This window comes from Oncorhynchus nerka, linkage group LG16 (genome assembly GCF_034236695.1).
Source record: "Oncorhynchus nerka isolate Pitt River linkage group LG16, Oner_Uvic_2.0, whole genome shotgun sequence".
NCBI classification, from domain to species: domain Eukaryota; kingdom Metazoa; phylum Chordata; class Actinopteri; order Salmoniformes; family Salmonidae; genus Oncorhynchus; species Oncorhynchus nerka.
In genome coordinates, this window is record NC_088411.1 from 28827877 (window position 1) to 28845294 (window position 17418).

The 17418-nt window shown below is 43.9% G+C and overlaps 2 protein-coding genes across 4 annotated transcripts in view; one reads left to right on the top strand and one right to left on the bottom strand.

The window, feature by feature from the left end:
• The window catches only part of msh6 (mutS homolog 6 (E. coli)), a 36864-nt gene extending 26192 nt beyond the window's left edge, over positions 1 to 10672 (top strand). The window contains exons 15-20 of the mRNA XM_029685351.2: positions 4748 to 5037; positions 5323 to 5440; positions 5731 to 5820; positions 6070 to 6224; positions 7504 to 7706; positions 10390 to 10672. Of these exons, the coding sequence (XP_029541211.2) occupies positions 4748 to 5037; positions 5323 to 5440; positions 5731 to 5820; positions 6070 to 6224; positions 7504 to 7706; positions 10390 to 10471 (938 nt within the window). The 3' untranslated portion in view covers positions 10472 to 10672. The remainder of the gene's footprint in view (positions 1 to 4747; positions 5038 to 5322; positions 5441 to 5730; positions 5821 to 6069; positions 6225 to 7503; positions 7707 to 10389) is intronic.
• fbxo11a (F-box protein 11a) overlaps positions 10642 to 17418 on the bottom strand; it is a 39380-nt gene continuing 32603 nt past the window's right edge. For 2 of the 3 annotated variants that reach the window (XM_029685353.2, XM_029685352.2), the window contains exons 12-21: positions 16401 to 16618; positions 16051 to 16231; positions 15511 to 15633; positions 14639 to 14724; positions 14379 to 14455; positions 13873 to 14127; positions 13413 to 13520; positions 13116 to 13224; positions 12726 to 12824; positions 10642 to 12414 (exon numbers count right to left, since the gene is read on the bottom strand). In XM_029685353.2, coding sequence (XP_029541213.1) covers positions 12285 to 12414; positions 12726 to 12824; positions 13116 to 13224; positions 13413 to 13520; positions 13873 to 14127; positions 14379 to 14455; positions 14639 to 14724; positions 15511 to 15633; positions 16051 to 16231; positions 16401 to 16618 — 1386 coding nt within the window. In that variant the 3' untranslated portion in view covers positions 10642 to 12284. The remainder of the gene's footprint in view (positions 12415 to 12725; positions 12825 to 13115; positions 13225 to 13412; positions 13521 to 13872; positions 14128 to 14378; positions 14456 to 14638; positions 14725 to 15510; positions 15634 to 16050; positions 16232 to 16400; positions 16619 to 17418) is intronic. The other variant, XR_003865809.2, reaches the window with a different exon arrangement.

Sequence of the window (17418 nt, forward strand, 5' to 3'; positions counted from 1 at the left end):
AGCCAAATGGACTGTTTTGTTTGGGGCACGTGACCTGGAGCTCGCTCCACTTTCATTTTATCCACTATTGAACACATTTTATCCCGTCTTAAATTTGAACGATTATTTGTTTTAAAATACTTAAAGTTGGATTAGGAAAGTTGTTTGAAATGTTTGGACCAAGATTACAGGTAATTTATTAGATACTTTGTTGTCATTTTGGCAGAGTTGGAACCAGTGTTTTTCTGAATCAAACGCGCCAAATAAATTAACATTTGGGGATATAAGGATGGAATTAATCGAACAAAAGGACCATTTGTGATCTTTATGGGACATATTGGAGTGCCAACAGAAGATCTTCAATGGTAAGGCATGAATTATTTAGTTTTTTTCTGAGTTTTGTGTTGTGCCTGGCGGGCTCAAATGTAATTGTCATGTGTTTGTTTGATGGGGTGCTGTCCTAATAATAGCATGGTTTGATTTTGCCGTAAAACCTGTTTGAAATCTGACACGGTGGCTGGATTAACAAGAAGTAAAGCTTTATTTTGGTGTATTGCACTTGTGATTGTATGAAAGTTAAATATTTTAATTTGAATTTGGCGCTCTGCTATTTCACCGGATGTTGTCAAATCGATCCCGCTAACAGGATTTGATCCATAAAAAGTTAACATTGTCCAAAGAAGGCCCAGATGTATACAAAATGGTTTCGTCTGCGGAGACGTGGATCAAAGAATCACCCGCAGCAAGAGTGACATTATTGATGTATACAGAGAAAAGAGTCGGCCCGAGAATTGAACCCTGTGGCACCCCCATAGAGACTGCCAGAGGTCCGGACAACAGGCCCTCCGATTTGACACACTGAACTCTGTCTGAGAAGTAGTTGGTGAACCAGGCGAGGCAGTCATTTGAGAAACAAGGGCTATCGAGTCTGCCGATAAGAATACGGTGATTGACAGTCGAAAGCCTTGGCCAGGTTGATGAAGACGGCTGCACAGTAGTCTTTTATCGATGGCGGTTATGATATCGTTTAGGACCTTGAGCGTGGCTGAGGTGCACCTGTGACCAGCTCGGAAACCAGATTTCATAGCGGAGAAGGTACGGTGGGATTTGAAATGGTCGGTGATCTGTTTGTTCACTTGGCTTTCGAAGGCTTTAGAAAGGCAGGGCAGGATATATATTGGTCTGTAGGTCAATATCCTCCCAGGATACCCGGGCCAGGTCGATTTAGAAAGGCCCGCTCGCAGAAGTGTTTTAGGGAGTGCTTGACCGTGATGAGTGGCGGTCGTTTCACCGCGGACACATAATGGACACAGGCAATGAGACAGTAATCGCCAAGATCCGGGTTGAAAACAGCAGAGGTGTATTTAGAGGGCAAGTTGGTCAGGATGATATCTATGAGGGTGCCCATGTTTACGGATTTGAGGTTGTACCTGGTAAATTCCTTGATAATTTGTGTGAGATTGAGGGCATCTAGTTTAGATTGTAGGACGGCCGGGGTGTTAAGCATATCCCATTTTAGGTCACCTAGCAGTATGAACTCTGACGATGAATGGGGGCAATCAATTCACATATGGGGGCAAGGTGCTGAGGGGGGTCTATAACCAGCGGAAACCGTGAAGGACTTGTTTATAGAGATGGATGTTTAAAAGTAGAAGCTCGATCTGTTTGGGCATAGACCTGGATAGTATGACAGAACTCTGCAGGCTATCTCTACAGTAGATTGCAATTCCGCCCCCTTTAGCAGTTCTGTCTTGACGGATTCAGGATTCAGACACTGCTAGGACGTCAGGGTTGGCAGAGTGTGCTAAAGCAGTGAATAAAGCAAACTTAGGGAAAAGGCTTCTGATAACATGCATGAACCCAAAGATTTTTTTGGTTGCAGAAGTCAACAATTGAGAGTGCCTAGGGGGGGGACACAGGGCCTGGGTTAACCTCTTCATCACCAGAGGAACAGAGTAGGATGAGGGTACGGCTAAAGGCTATAAGACCTGTCCGTCTAGTGCTTTGGGAACAGAGAATTAAAGGAGCAGATTTCTGGGCGTGGTAGGAAAGATTCAGGGCATAGTGTACAGACAAGGGTATGGTAGGGTGCGAGTACAGTGGGGGTAAACCTAGGTGTTGAGTGACGATGAGAGAGGTTTTTATCTCTGGAGGCGCCAGTTAAGCTAGGTGCGGTCTCCGCATGTATGGTGGGTGGGACAAGGGGGGCTTTCTGAAGCATGTTTAGCAGGACTAGGGGCTCCGCAGTAAAATAAAACTGAGAGCTGCCCTAAACAACAGTATACAAGGCATATTGACATTTAGAGAAAGGCATAAAGCAATCACAGGTGTTGATTGGGAGAGCTGAGACTGCAATGGGTAAACCGCTAGGACAACAACAACGGGTAAATGGTGATGAATGGGCAGAGAGGGTCAGTTAGCGACACACAGGGCCTGAGTTCGAGGCTGGGGCCGACAGATAAACAAAATGAAGTGTTAATGAACAGTCCAGCAGGCATCAGCTCTGTAGCCGAGAGATCATAGGGTCCAATGAGCAGTAAAGATGAAACTGAGTCGTTCAGTAGTCGATAACTATGCAAGGCGAGCTGGAGACGCAGCGTTCAGGAAGCTAGCAGGCCGAGGCTAGCAGATGGATCAACACCAACATCCACGACGCAGAGGCCGGTTGAGAGCACATCGGCCGAAGTTACGTCCGCAGACCAGTTGTGATGGATCGGCGGGTCTCCGTGTTGACAAAGGGTCCAGTCCAATTGGCAAGAGCGGTATTGTAGTTGATGTACTTTGTTTGCTAGCTGGGAAATGGGCCTAGCTCGAGGCTAACTGGTGCATGCTTCTGGACAAGGGCGTTAGCCACAATAGCCACTCGGTAGCAACTAGCTAACCTCTGATGGAGGTTCCAGTTATAAGGTCAAAAAATAGCCGATCCGTACCATGTTGGGTGAGGCAGGTTGCAGGAAGGTATGTTTTAATTTGAAAATGGAAAAAATAGATTGAAATGTATACAAAAGACAATACGAAAACAAACATGTCTTACTGCTCCGCTATCTTGGTCTATTGGGTCAAAAGTAGTGCACTATATAGGGAATAGGGTGCCATTTGGGACACTTCCAGTGTGTGTAGAGAGCTAAGCTGCTAAAATCAACCCTATAAAATATTGATGAACCTAATGAGGACAGAACACTCTGCCAGTGTTGGTCTAAAAGAGAGGATGATGTGGATGGGGATTTACTGGGCTTTGATGGTTGCCTTGAAGCCAATGTGGTCAATAAGAGGCTATCACAATTAGGGTTGGAAACTTTCCAGGAAAGTTTCCAGAAATTTCCCATGGGAAGTTAAGCCTGGGAATTTTGCTTAAATTCATCAAAGTTAGCTTATAACAGTTAACCTTTTTTTGTGGGATACACAAGGCAATTCCAGGTCTTGTGGCATATTTTGGTTAAACTACCCCCAATTCAATGGAATTGCAACCCTCTGCATACACAGTGCTTTCTTCCATCACGTGTACAGCTGATTCTCAAGATCTTGCACACTGCCTGAAGCCCAAACATGCCGCAGCTTACATGTTGGACCCCAAGTAAGAGACTTAAGAGAAGAAATCCGTACTGCTCTGCCCACTTCACTGTTGCTCCAAGCAGATGAAACTGCAGCTCTGAAATACATAAAAAAGCGTGAAGACTTCTGCCTGAAGCCCATACACGCCACAGCGTACATGTTGGACCCCAAATATGCTGGCAAGAGCATTCTGTCTGGTGTAGAGATCAATAAGGCCTACGGTGTCATCACTACCGTGTCTCGCCACCTTGGCCGGGATGAGGGCAATGTTCGTGGCAGTCTGGTGAAGTACACTTCCAAGCAAGGGCTTTTGGGATGGAAATGCAATATGGCAGTCGTGCCAACGTATCTCATCAGCCACCTGGTGGAAGGGACATCGTGGATCGGAGGCTCTTTCACCTGTTGCCTCCATCCTCTAAATCCCACCAACATCAGCCACCTCAGAGCGCAACTGGTCCTTGTTTGGGAACACACACCAAAGCACGCAACAGGCTGACCAATACAAGGGTTTAAAAATTGGTGGCCATCTGGGCAAATTTGAGTCTTTTTGAGCCTGACAGTGAGCCATCCTCAACAAGGGTGGGAAGTGACAGTGAAAATGAGGCCTCAGTCTGATGTTCAAGAGGTGGACATTGAGGAGGTCCAGGGAGAAGACATGTAAGTCTGAGAGGAAGACAACCAAAGCTTTAGTTTCTAGACATTTTACAGATGTTGAAAATGTTTTTGGGAGATGCGATGGATCATTCGATATTCCCTTTTGTTGTTTAGTGAAGAGTCAACTAATTTAATTAAAGTTCAATTCGTAACTAAATAGGCTTTTTTCTATTGGAAGGATTTAATAATTTGCAATTGTCTACTTATGATAAGGTAAAAGGTTTGTTTCTGTCTCCATATGTTATGGTAAATATATCCAACACAAAAAAACATCTACATTTAAATGGTATTAATTTGCATATTTCTGTTAATTCCCATATATTCCCGTTAATTCCCACGGAAAATTTCCATCTGAATATTCCCCAAAATGTGCTACCCCAATCACAATATTAAATGCATTTGACATTTGGTCTATATTTTATGTTATCGTCATGTGAGTATTTAAAACAATTTTGTAGGACGTAACTAACTTCAGACATGCATTTATACACAAACAACACATCTACATATATACAAAATGCATGTTTATATACTAAGTTAGGGTCTGCTTTTACCTGTGTAGATGTGTTACTGAGTCTGACACGGTACAGCCAGGGGGGTGATGGAGGACCAATGGCACGGCCTCAAGTACTACTTCCTGGTGACATCAGCCAATCAGCAGCCTTCCTGGACTTGAGGGGCTCCCGCCACCCCTGTGTCACCAAAACCTTCTTCGGTGATGACTTCATCCCTAATGACATTGCTATTGGGTGCCCTGGCGGCGAGGAGGAGGGCCAGGAGGATAAAGGACATGCACCCTGCGTGCTGGTCACTGGGCCTAACATGGGAGGAAAGTCGACTCTAATGAGACAGGTATGGGTCTTTCTTTCAACTTTGTTTTTCCCAGAGAGAAAGTGGTTGTGCTGCAAGATCACACATTAAAGACAACAAATAAACATTTAACGGGAATGGCAGTTGATCTTGAACCTCACCTAGGTCATGTGTGTACTTTTGCTTCTCCTGTAGTTGTTGGCTTGAAGTTGTTAGATTTCCATCTGTGGTGGTTCTGTGTTCCTGGCACAGTCTGGACTAATATGATTCTGGATTTCCTTGGTCCTGATGTGTATTATTTCCTGTGCTTGGTCACTCCTCCCGCAGTGTGGTCTGGTGGTGGTCTTGGCCCAGTTGGGTTGCTATGTTCCTGCTGAGAGCCTGTCCTTTACCCCTGTGGACAGAGTCTTCACCCGGTTGGGAGCATCGGACCGTATCATGGCTGGTAAGGACTCGTACCCCACTCCCCAGCAAGTGAATGGGTGTGTCCCAATTCTTCTGAGGTGTGGACTTGTGCACTGCTCCCCGTGCATTCTAAAAGTATTTGATTGGTGTAAGCATGGGCAACTGGGAGTTTTAACCATATTTATTCAACCTTTCCTATTAAGTGTGAAGTGCACACTTGGGGCATAAGGGTTGAGAATTGGGATACATAAGTGTTTTCCGCGAGTCCCAGGAGTTCCTTAAGATGTCCTCCTGAACTAAGTGAATGTAACCCTGGCCTGTGTGTTCCAGGGGAGAGCACCTTCTTTGTAGAGCTCAGTGAGACTGCAAGTATCCTCCACCATGGGACCAAGCACTCCCTGGTGCTGCTGGATGAACTGGGTAAACAACACATCTCTTATCTATTTACATGGTGTGGGTACTACAAGAAGATGTAGCTTTAGGGTTCATCCTCCACTTCTGAGGCATAGTTCTTTGGCCAGTTTCAGACCCAGAACTAGTTTGGGACTTAAAAGCATGATCAATGGACATTCTCTTTTGAACATGTTTTTAAGTCAAAGACTTAATCTGTGTCTGGGAAATCGGCCCATAAATTTTAAGTGGGAGAGAAACTGATCCATTGTGTTACAGGAAGGGGCACAGCCACATATGACGGCACAGCGATAGCCAGTGCTGTGGTGAACGAGCTGGCGAAAAGGATCTGCTGTCGGACCCTCTTCTCCACACATTACCACTCCTTAGTAGAAGACTACACCAACAACCCTGCTGTACGGCTCGGACACATGGTGAGGAGACAGCACGCACACAAGCAAGCTCAATGATAATCAACACAGTTCACGGACATAACAATTCAATGACAAATATTGTGCCTTCGGATTTTATACGGCTGGACACGTTATTTTCAGCTCTGTCAATCAATCACAAATTGTAGACTGTTTTGTAGCCATATCAAATAATTCTGGGTAACAATTACGTACTGTTCTAACCAGGTTTCCAGCCAACCTTTTTATGTGAATAAAGTACATGTCGGATAACAAATGGCAGGACTGATGGAAACTTTCCAAATGTCCACACAACACATACGCTAGACAATGTGGGATCTTTTTGTGTCGGTAAAATTAATTATGCTAGAACTGTCGGTGGAAATCATTTTCTTCGCAAATATTGATAACCATCATATCGAAGTATGTGATGACATCTTGTGTTCCTCCTACTACGACTTGTCAGGAGAGCTTGCCCTTTTTTAGGCTACAGATGAAATCAGTTATGAACTTCATAGGCTGGTGAAAGTGCAAGGTGAGGAGCTTGATGCTCCTTTCCAATAAGGAGGATCTTATTCTATTCACATGATGATCGATGCTTGGCTGTCGTTTGACAAATTAAAAAATGATTGCTCGTTTGTCCATAACAAATTCATGAAGGCTGTACGTGTGTTCTAGCCAACTGCACATAGATAGCGTTATTCATTGGCTAGACTAGAGCCAACCTGCCAGTATCAGAGTGGGCACACTGGCTATATAACGCAAAAGAAATTGAGGAAAACCATCTAAGTTAAAAATGCGATGGAAACCTATTTGACTTACGAATTTAACCGCAATCTATTTTTGTGCCCTACGTCATCACGCACATCCTTTTAAATGCAACAAGTCCATTTTATGGAAACACATCTCTGGAAGGAACATTTGAAATATAGTTTTATGATTCGTTTAAAAAAATATTTGCGTGAAACCTAACTACTGTAATAGATTTCCATTTAAAATGTGCAAAAAATAGCTTTTTAGCTAAACTTATTCTCAAGCAACAATTTTCATAGGACTGTCTGGGAGGAGAAACTGAAAACTAGCTGTTATTAGCAGAGCAGTTTGGAACTCTTTGCTAATAGTCTATTAAGCAAACAGTAAACATAATTGACTGCACTGGGCCTTTAATCAACCAGTCAGTCTTCCCCTATCAGGTTTGTATTGTGGAGAAAGAAGGAAATGAGGACCCTAGCCAGGAGACATCACCGTCCTCTATAAGTTCAAGCAATTAACCCATCAATTAACCAATCACTGTCCCCCTTAGGCCTGTATGGTGGAGAATGAGGGAGATGAGGACCCTAGTCAGGAGACCATCACCTTCCTCTACAAGTTTATCGCGGGAGCTTGTCCTAAAAGCTACGGTTTCAACGCTGCTCGCCTCGCCAACCTGCCTGAGGATGTTATACAATCAGGCCACAGGAAGGCCAAGGAGTTTGAGAGGAGCACCATTTCCCTACGAGTCTTCAAGTATGTGTTAACCTGTAGTTACAGTGAAGTGGGAAGTTTACATACACAGCCAAATACATTTAAACTGTTTTTCACAATTCCTGACATTTAATCCTAGTAAAAAATTCCCTGTCTTAGGATCACCACTTTTATTTTAAGAAAGTGAAATGTCAGAATGTTAGTGATTTATTTAAGCTTTATTACTTTCATCACCTTCACAACTTTAGAAGTATGCTTGGGGTCATTGTCCATTTTGAAGACCCATTTGCGACCAAGCTTTAACTTCCTGACTGATGTCTTGAGCTGTTGCTTCAATATATCCACATAATTTTCCATCCACATGATGCCATCTAGTTTGAAGTGCACCAGTCCCTCCTGCAGCAAAGCACCCCCACAACATGATGCTGGCACCCCCGTGCTTCACGGTTGGGATGGCGTTCTTCGGCTTGCAAGCTTCCCCCTTTTTCCTCCAAACATAACGATGGCCATTATGGCCAAACAGTTCTATTTTTGTTTCATCAGACCGGAGGATATTTCTCCAAAAAATCTGATCTTTGTCCCCATGTGCAGTTCAAACCGTAGTCTGGCTGCTTTATGGCGGTTTTGGAGCAGTGGCTTCATCCTTGCTGAGAGGCCTTTCAGGTTGTCGATATAGGACTCGTTTTACTGTGGATATATAGATTTTTATTTGTACTTTTCACACTAAAATATGTTCTTCTCTAGGAGACAGAACGCGTCTCCTTCCTGAGCGGTATGACTGCTACGTGGTCCCATGGTGTTTATACTTGCGTACTATTGTTTGTACAGATGAACGTGGTACCTTCAGGCATTTGGAAATTGCTCCCAAGGATGAACCAGACTTGTGGAGGTTTACAATTTGTTTTCTGATGTCTTGGCTGATTTCTTTTGAGTTTCCCATGATGTCAAGCAAAGAGGCACTGAGTTTGAAGGTAGGCCTTGAAATACATCCACAGGTACACCTCCAATTGACTCAAATGATGTCAATTAGCCTCAGCATCAGAAGCTTCTAAAGCCATGACATCCTTTTCTGGAATTTTCCAAGCTGTTTAAAGGCACAGTCAACTTAGTGCATGTAAACTTCTGAACCACTGGAGTTGTGATAGTGAATTCATCTGTAAACAATTACTTGTCATGCACAAAGTAGATTTATTAACCGACTTGACAAAACTATAGTTTGTTAACAAGAAATCTGTGGAGTGTTTGAAAAAACGAGTTTGATGCCAACCTAAGTGTATGTAAACTTCTGACTTCAACTGTACATGTAGAAGTAAACTGAGTATACCAAACATTAGGAACACCATAATAGTGAGTTGCCCACTCTGCCTTTTTGCCCTCAGAACAGCTTAAATTCGTTGAGGCATGAACTCTACAAGATGTCGAAAGCGTTCCACAAGGATGCTGGCCCGATGCTTCCCATAGTTGTCAAGTTGGCTGGATGTCATTTGGGTTGTGGACCATTCTTAATACACACAGGAGACTGTTGTGTGTGTGAAACCCAGCAGCGTTGCAGTTCTTGACAAACTGGTGCGCGTGGCACTGACATTTCTTGTCTTGCCCATTCACTCTCTGAATGGCACACATACACAATCCATAGCTTAATCTGTCTCCTCCCCTTCATGAACACTGAACAAAAATATAAACACAACATGGAAAGTGTTGGTCCTGTGTTTCATGAGCTTAAATAAAAGATCCCAGAAATTCTCTCAAATTTTGGGCAAAATGTGTTTACATCCCTGTTAGTGAGCATTTCTCCTTTGCCAAGATAATCCATCCACCTCACAGGTGTGGCATATCAAGAAGCTGATTGAACAGCATGATCATGTGCTGGGAACAATTAAAAGGCCACTCTAAAATGTGCAGTTTTGTTACGCAACACAATGCCACAGATGTCTCAAGTTTTGAAGTGGCGTACAATTGGCATGCTGACTGCAGGAATGTGCACCAGAGCTGTTGCCAGAGAATTGATTGTTTTAAGCGTAGTTTTAGAGAATGTGGCAGTATGTCCAACTGGCCTCACAACCGCAGACTGTGAAACCATACAAACCCAGGATCTCCCCATCTAGCTTCTTCTCCTGCGGGATTGTCTGAGACCTGCCACCCTGACATCTGTGTTTGCAAACTGTTAGAAACCGTCTCGGGGAAGCTCATCTTTGCTCGTCATCCTCACCAGGGTCTTGACTGTAGTTCGTAACAGACTTCAGTGGGCATATTGCTCACCTTCGATGGCCGCTGGCATGCTGGAGAAGTGTGCTCTTCACGGAAATGTCATCCATTGATCATATTTGGGATGCTCTGGATCGGCATGTATGGCAGCGTGTTCCAGTTCCTGCTTCTGTCCAGCAACTTTGCATAGCCATTGAAGCGTGGAACAACATTCTACAGGCCACAATCAACTCTACGCAAAGGAGATGTCTCGCTGCCTGAGCCACACCCCTTTAAAAATGTTTTTACGGTATCTGTATTCCCAGTCATGTGGAATTTATTTCAATTGACTTTCTTTATGAACTGTAACTCAGTAAAATTGTTTTTGTGTTCAGTCTACATTGATTTAACAAGTGACATCAATAAAGGACCATAGGGTTCACCTGGTCAGTCTGTCAGGGAAAGAGCAGGTGTTCTTAATGTTTTCTATACACAAGTCTTCAAGTAACTAGTGTTATTTTTCCATCTTTTTGCTCCACAGGAAGCTGTGTTTGTATGCTGAAGACCCCACAGCAGCCAGCACACAGTTTGCCTTGCTCCTCCGGATGATCAGCAACCTGTGAAGATGAAGCCCTTTAGTTTTTTGGGGCCTGTTCAAGAGAACTTTACATTTCTAATTTGAGTGTTGTATCGAGTAGAATAGGAAACTGTCTTCAGTCTATTTGCAACCTTTCACACCCATGTTTTGTTCTTTGCTCTTCTCCCCTTTCCATCATCACAAATCACTACTGTATTATGATCGAATAAAGTTTATTTAAAAAAGACCACTTTCCTCTCTAGGAAATGAAACCCTTTTAATTCACACTAGCATCTACAAAATGGTTATTGAATACTCCACAATATATTAAGTCTAGATGTTATGGTACATGCATACAATTCTGGCTGTTTGAGAACCCACAGTCACCGAAACACATGAATGGGAAAGCAATAACCATATACTGGTTATATTTAAGAGCTTTACTTTAGAAAAGGATCTCTGGCAATGCTTTACTCCAATGTGAAAATATTTGCCTTAACCTGGGCTCAGATCGGTTTGTGTGGCATTGCCAACGGGAAATGACATAACCAGAGGCGTTTGCAAGACAGCTCTGGGACCAGGCTAGAAAAGCGCCAGGACAGCTGTGAGTTCACAAGGCTGGATTCAGTCAGTATCGTAGAAGATCTGCATTATAGCTCTTAAAATTTTAAAGGCAATGTCATCGGTAAACGCTGCACGTCGGCTCAGTCAAATGTCCTTTACATTTTAACGCGTAAGATACCGATTGAATCCAGCCCTTAATACTTTTGTCATTTATACAGAGGTTTACCTCCAGTGTGGTCCAAATAATAGGAAATATGTAGCATTCATGGTTCCTTATCTCCATATTGCAGACAAATGTATTTGGGTGTTCAGAGTCAAAACAAAAATGGCCACAGTTCTAGATCAATTCTAAAAGTTAACAAGACCAATGTATTTTTTGCAGCTTTTCTTAAGTCTCTTAAAATAGTCAACATTGCTGGAGAAAATGTTGCTGTTTTCTTTCACAGAAAGAATGTAGATACTGCGACATTCCAAGTCCATGGGGGGTAAAACTAAGACATTCAAGTACATTAACATTTCTGCATGAGAATACAAAACTACATGAGAAAAGCATTTTAAAATATTTTTTTCTTAAAAAAAACCCGAAGTGCTAGGTCATTTTTTTCTGTAACCATACATATACCAGCACAACGGTTTGCTGCCAGAGACAGAAGCAGTGTGTGGCGAGGCGCTGCCTCTGCCTGAGGAACTAGTTCCTCGTATGGCTCTGTACAATAACTGCAGTCTGACTTCACTTGCCCACTTTGCCAAGAAAGGGAGGGGCATTAATGTCTAGCGTCCATCCACAACTCCGCTATAAAGCTGAAATGCTTCCCATGAATTCTCCAACCTGAGTCAATATCTGACATGGCACACTATTCAGTTCATAGGGTACTTTTCACTAGGACCCTAATACTGGCCCTGGTCAAAAGTAGTGCCCTATGAAGGGAATAAGAATACCCATTCATCACCGACCAAGTGCCATTGCCTCCTCGTCACCATGTTGTTGTGAAGGAAAATAAAAAGGGAGAAGCGGTGCAGGCAGTCAGTGCATCCACAGCGGAAATGTCATGTCTCCTTTCAGCTTGTCTTTGTCCATCACAACATCCATTTTTCTCCATATTTATTTACATTGTGATATTTATAAGTTTATTATTCATCCTCCCCATAGGTGGACTAGTTAGCTGAGCAAACAGGAGTCTCTGTCCAAAATGACACCCTATTCCCTACAGTGCACTAGTTTTGACCAGGGGCCAGCATAGGGTTTGAGTCAAAAGTAGTGCACTATATAGGGAAAAGGCCTGGGGGGGTCCAGCTCAGTTGTGTTGCAGCGTATTGGACTCTATAGGAGGGGCTGAGTCGTACAGTGTGTCTGTGTCATGCGTGGGCTCTCCGGCTAGCGTGCAGGGGTTTGACAACGTCCCGGCTCCACAGTCACAGAAAAATCTACAGCGAAGACAAAAGAAAGAATTATGCTGGAAATGACATGGAAGACTAAACTACCAACTGATCAGGTAGCCACTGAAATACTAGCAGACATCCAGTTGGATCTGTAGACTACATTTAAAAAAAATAAAGTCAATTACTGACGATATACTAACACGTTTGAATGCAACATTTCATTTAGCACAAGAGGAAGAGGTTCTGCAACAAAACCAGATATAATTTGCATATCTACAAAGTCATTTAGAATGAAGTATCGCTGTAAAATACAGTGTGTGTGTATGGGTCTTATTAACAAGAGAAGAGTAACGTACCTATCATGCCTAATGAACTCGACGTCGTGCCCCTGGTGGCACTTCTTGATGCAGTTCACACAGATGGCGTTGCGGTCTGTTGTGTTACAGGTGTGACACCTGACCACATGGAGGGACAGAACAAAGAAACAGGTGATGAGCCAACGAGTTGTCCAGGTTACATCAATTAAAGTGGACAGCTGGGGCAGAAAGCTGGATCAATGAGTTAGCCAGCTAACTGTCCAACATTGCTTGAAATAATGTTATCTTCAGAACATAGTGTTCTCAAATCAACCAGAAAGTGAAGAGTTAAGTGGCTGTTTATTAAAGTTTAAATGGTTAATTTAATAATCCTGCTTTCTGGAAAATCCCACTGGTAGAAGTTAAATATATAAGGTAAGAAATGATTACCTGTAAAAATCGTGCATTGGATAGCTGGTGTAACTTGAAATCTTGTACAGGCACTGACCTCTGCTCACAGCTTTTTCAATGGCATCTTGATTGTTCATTATTTTGTTATCTGGGGAGACAGGAGGTCAGGTGTAGTTGGATCAGTCCAGGTACAGAGAAGAAAAAGTAATGAGGCAATTTAAGATAATTCAATTTTGACAAAGACTAACTGATGTAAGTAGATCCTACAATGCTAGTTTTATTCCTGGAATCATCCACAAATCACATCATGGTGACACATTGTCTCCCCCCTCTTACCTTTCATTGTAACGTTGACACCAGATGCGAGAAACAACCCTCCAAAGCGGTTATTGAAGATCTGATTGCCCTCCAGGGTTGCCGTGGCATGATTGGTGATCTCAATACCTGGTGGACAGAGACGGGTCAGGATCAGCGTGGAGGAAGTGGAGATTCAGGCCTGACCCCTAAGCCCTATGCACTTGTGGAGATCCAAGAGGATTTGATTGGTATAAGCAACATGGTGGAACTTCCACATTTTGGATTGGGCCTCACTCTGTCTACTATTAATTAAAAGGATACAAAGCAAAATACTGCTAGGCTGTGTTCATTAGGGCACACAATGGAAAACAGAACATTTGGATTTCTTATTGGACAAATCCACGTAGTCCCTCCCTCTCATTTCATTCCACTTTCTACCATATGGTGCCTAATGAACAGACCTGGATTGAACCCTGCTTTCTAGAATTGCATAATGCACCTGCAGCGAAGCCGTCAAATATTCTGTTCTTCCTCAGGACGGGGTGGCTGTTGGTGCTGATGAGGACCCCTGCTTGGGCGTTCCTGAAGATATCGTTCTCCTCCAGTAAACCTCGTCCTCCGTTGAATATACAGATGCCTCCGTCTCTCCCGTCGTGGATCTTATTCCTCCGGAGAGTGGGGTTGCTGTCCGTCTTTATCCACACCCCCGCCATGGCGTTGTCAAAAATCTCATTGTCCTCAATGAAGCCCAAACCTGAAACAGAGACAATATATCAGCCAATGGGTCTCCCTTCCATTTATCCTGGTTAGAAGGTTCATGAGGGAGCATCTGAATTACACAGGATTTTGATTGGTCCACGTGAGTCCAGGGTGTCTTCACTGTTCTGCACATGAATTTAAAATGTAGAAAGGTACACGTGTGCTTGCTTCACCCCTATCCAGACAAGATCAAGCAGTGTGAGAGGAGGATGGATAAAGACAGAATAATAGATACTGGTTTCTCACCTGAGTTGTAAACCAGAATGCCTCCATTTTGACCTCCCCAGATCTTGTTCCGTCTGATTTTGGGATTGCTGCCAGTTCTGTTACAGTGGAAAACATTAACAATCAATCAATCAATGCATATAATAAAACATTGATAGTGCTATAATAAAGCTCATATCACTGTGATGTATTACAACATGCACTACATGATCTACACATGTTGCCATTAGGTCCCATTGTATGGTTGGCCATTCATTTTGATTTCCTGCTCTATCACTGACCTGATTTGAACTCCGGAGTACATGTGGTTGTAGATATCATTGTCCTCCAACACTCCATGGCCGTTGTCGTAGAAGTAGACACCAACCTGTATGACCCACACAAGGCCAAGTGTTTAGTTTGCAGGTTATTGTCAAATTTCATTCATCTGTAAGAGATGAGTAGCCCATAGAGCCATCTGAACAGACAGACGGGTCTCTCTCCATCTCCGTACCTGTTTCCCACTGTGTATTCTGAACAGACAGACGGGTCTCTCTCCATCTCCGTACCTGTTTCCCACTGTGTATTCTGAACAGACAGACGGGTCTCTCTCCATCTCCGTACCTGTTTCCCACTGTGTATTCTGAACAGACAGACGGGTCTCTCTCCATCTCCGTACCTGTTTCCCACTGTGTATTCTGAACAGACAGACGGGTCTCTCTCCATCTCCGTACCTGTTTCCCACTGTGTATTCTGAACAGACAGACGGGTCTCTCTCCATCTCCGTACCCGTTTCCCACTGTGTATTCTTAACAGACAGACGGGTCTCTCTCCATCTCCGTACCCGTTTCCCACTGTGTATTCTTAACAGACAGACGGGTCTCTCTCCATCTCCGTACCCGTTTCCCACTGTGTATTCTGAACAGACAGACGGGTCTCTCTCCATCTCCGTACCTGTTTCCCACTGTGTATTCTGAACAGACAGACGGGTCTCTCTCCATCTCCGTACCTGTTTCCCACTGTGTATTCTGAACAGACAGACGGGTCTCTCTCCATCTCCGTACCTGTTTCCCACTGTGTATTCTGAACAGACAGACGGGTCTCTCTCCATCTCCGTACCTGTTTCCCACTGTGTATTCTGAACAGACAGACGGGTCTCTCTCCATCTCCGTACCTGTTTCCCACTGTGTATCCTGTTCCTCCTGAGGACAGGTGTGCTTCCTGTAGTCACCCAGACTCCTGCCAGCGTGTTGCTGTACACCTCGTTCTCCTCTATCACCCCCTGTCCCTTTTCATGCTACAGGGGAGACACACAGATTCATTACATTACTAATACCCTTATCCAACGAGAACTGCCCCGAGTCCACTGACTACAAGATGGCTCTGTATCAATTTACATTTTCGTCATTTAGCAGACAGACACTCTTATCCAGAGCGACTTACAGGAGCAATTAGGTTTAAGTACCTTGCTCAAGGGCACATGGGACGATTTTTCACCTAGTCGGCTGGGGATTAAAACCAGCAACCTTCGGTTACTGACCCAACGCTCTTAGCCGCTTGGCTACCTGCCTAGCGTTTTAGAGCAATTTATTTTCAGACACTAATAAGGTGGGCTAGCAGTTAAAGTTGCTAAAGGATTGCAAATAAACCACAGCTATATGTCTCGTAAGTATTTGCCTCCACATTTGCTAAGTTATAAGAAAGCCCTACTTACCACATAGATGCCCCCGTGCTGTCCGTCGTGGATCTTGTTGTGTCGTACGATGGGGCAGCTGTTTGTCCTGATCTGGATCCCTGCCAAGGCGTTACCGTAGATGTCGTTCCCCTCGATGAGACCTCGCCCATCACCGAATATGTAAACTCCACCCTGGTTACCGTTGAAGATAGCGTTGCCCCTGATTGACACAACGTGGGAAAATGTCATCAGAGTATCCATTTACACATCAGAATCAATATAAATTAATATGGGTTGTATAACAGACAACAGCGCAAGCGATATAAAAAGCGGGAAAGAGAAGTGGGGAGAGGGCGATAGAAAGTGTTTGACTTTAAAACCCCACTGACCTTATTGTAGGATCACTATTGGAGGTGATCCACACTCCAGCAAAGTTGTTTGCATAGATCTTGTTCTCGATGAACTGTCCTCGGCCCTTCTCGTGCACGTAGATCCCTCCCGTCTGTCCGTGGTGGATCTCACAGCGCACCACCGTGGGGTTGGCGTACGCCTTCACCTCAAAGCCAGCTATGCGGTTCCTGTGGATGTTGCAGCTCTCAAAGTAGCCCTGCAGGGGGTGACAGTCAGTCAGTCAAAATAATTAGAATGCCAAGGCTCTTTCTCAATTCTCTCTCCTTGCCTCCTTTTCCAAAAGCATTGGAGAAGATGGTCAGTGAGGAGGAACCTTGGACCTTCTCTAATACGTTTCAGAAGAGCAAGGTGCTAAACTGTTCTTTCCTCTTGAGAAAATTACCTCAATCCGATGTCTTATGTAACTAAGCTACCGTGTGAGTAGGAACACATTTACATGTTGTTAAAAGGGAAAAGCTGTGGATTAAGGCTTATGTAACTAAAATCAGTGGTGCGTCTCTAAAACCTACACATGGATTAAACTGCAAGCCAACGCTTCTCTTGAAGAAGAAACGGCTGCAGACTGAGGTTCTACAGTACCAAGGTTCTTCCTCAATTCTTCTTTCCTTGTTACCTCGCATCCTCTCCTTCTCAAAACACATTTGAGAAGAAGGTCAGAGGGGAGAGACCTTGGATTTTCTCTTGCAATAGGTGAGAGGATGCAAGAGATGGTACGATGAATTGAGATGGCGCCTTAACCTTAAGTCACTACAGTAGACAATGAGCTGGCCACAATGGACCAATATGGAGTGTCATCTCAGTGGTAGCCAGATCAGACCAATAGAGACCAGACCAATATGGAGTGTCATCTCAGTGGTAGCCAGACCAGACCAATATGGCGTGTCATCTCAGTGGTAGCCAGACCAGACCAATATGGCGTGTCATCTCAGTGGTAGCCAGATCAGACCAATATGGCGTGTCATCTCAGTGGTAGCCAGATCAGACCAATAGAGACCA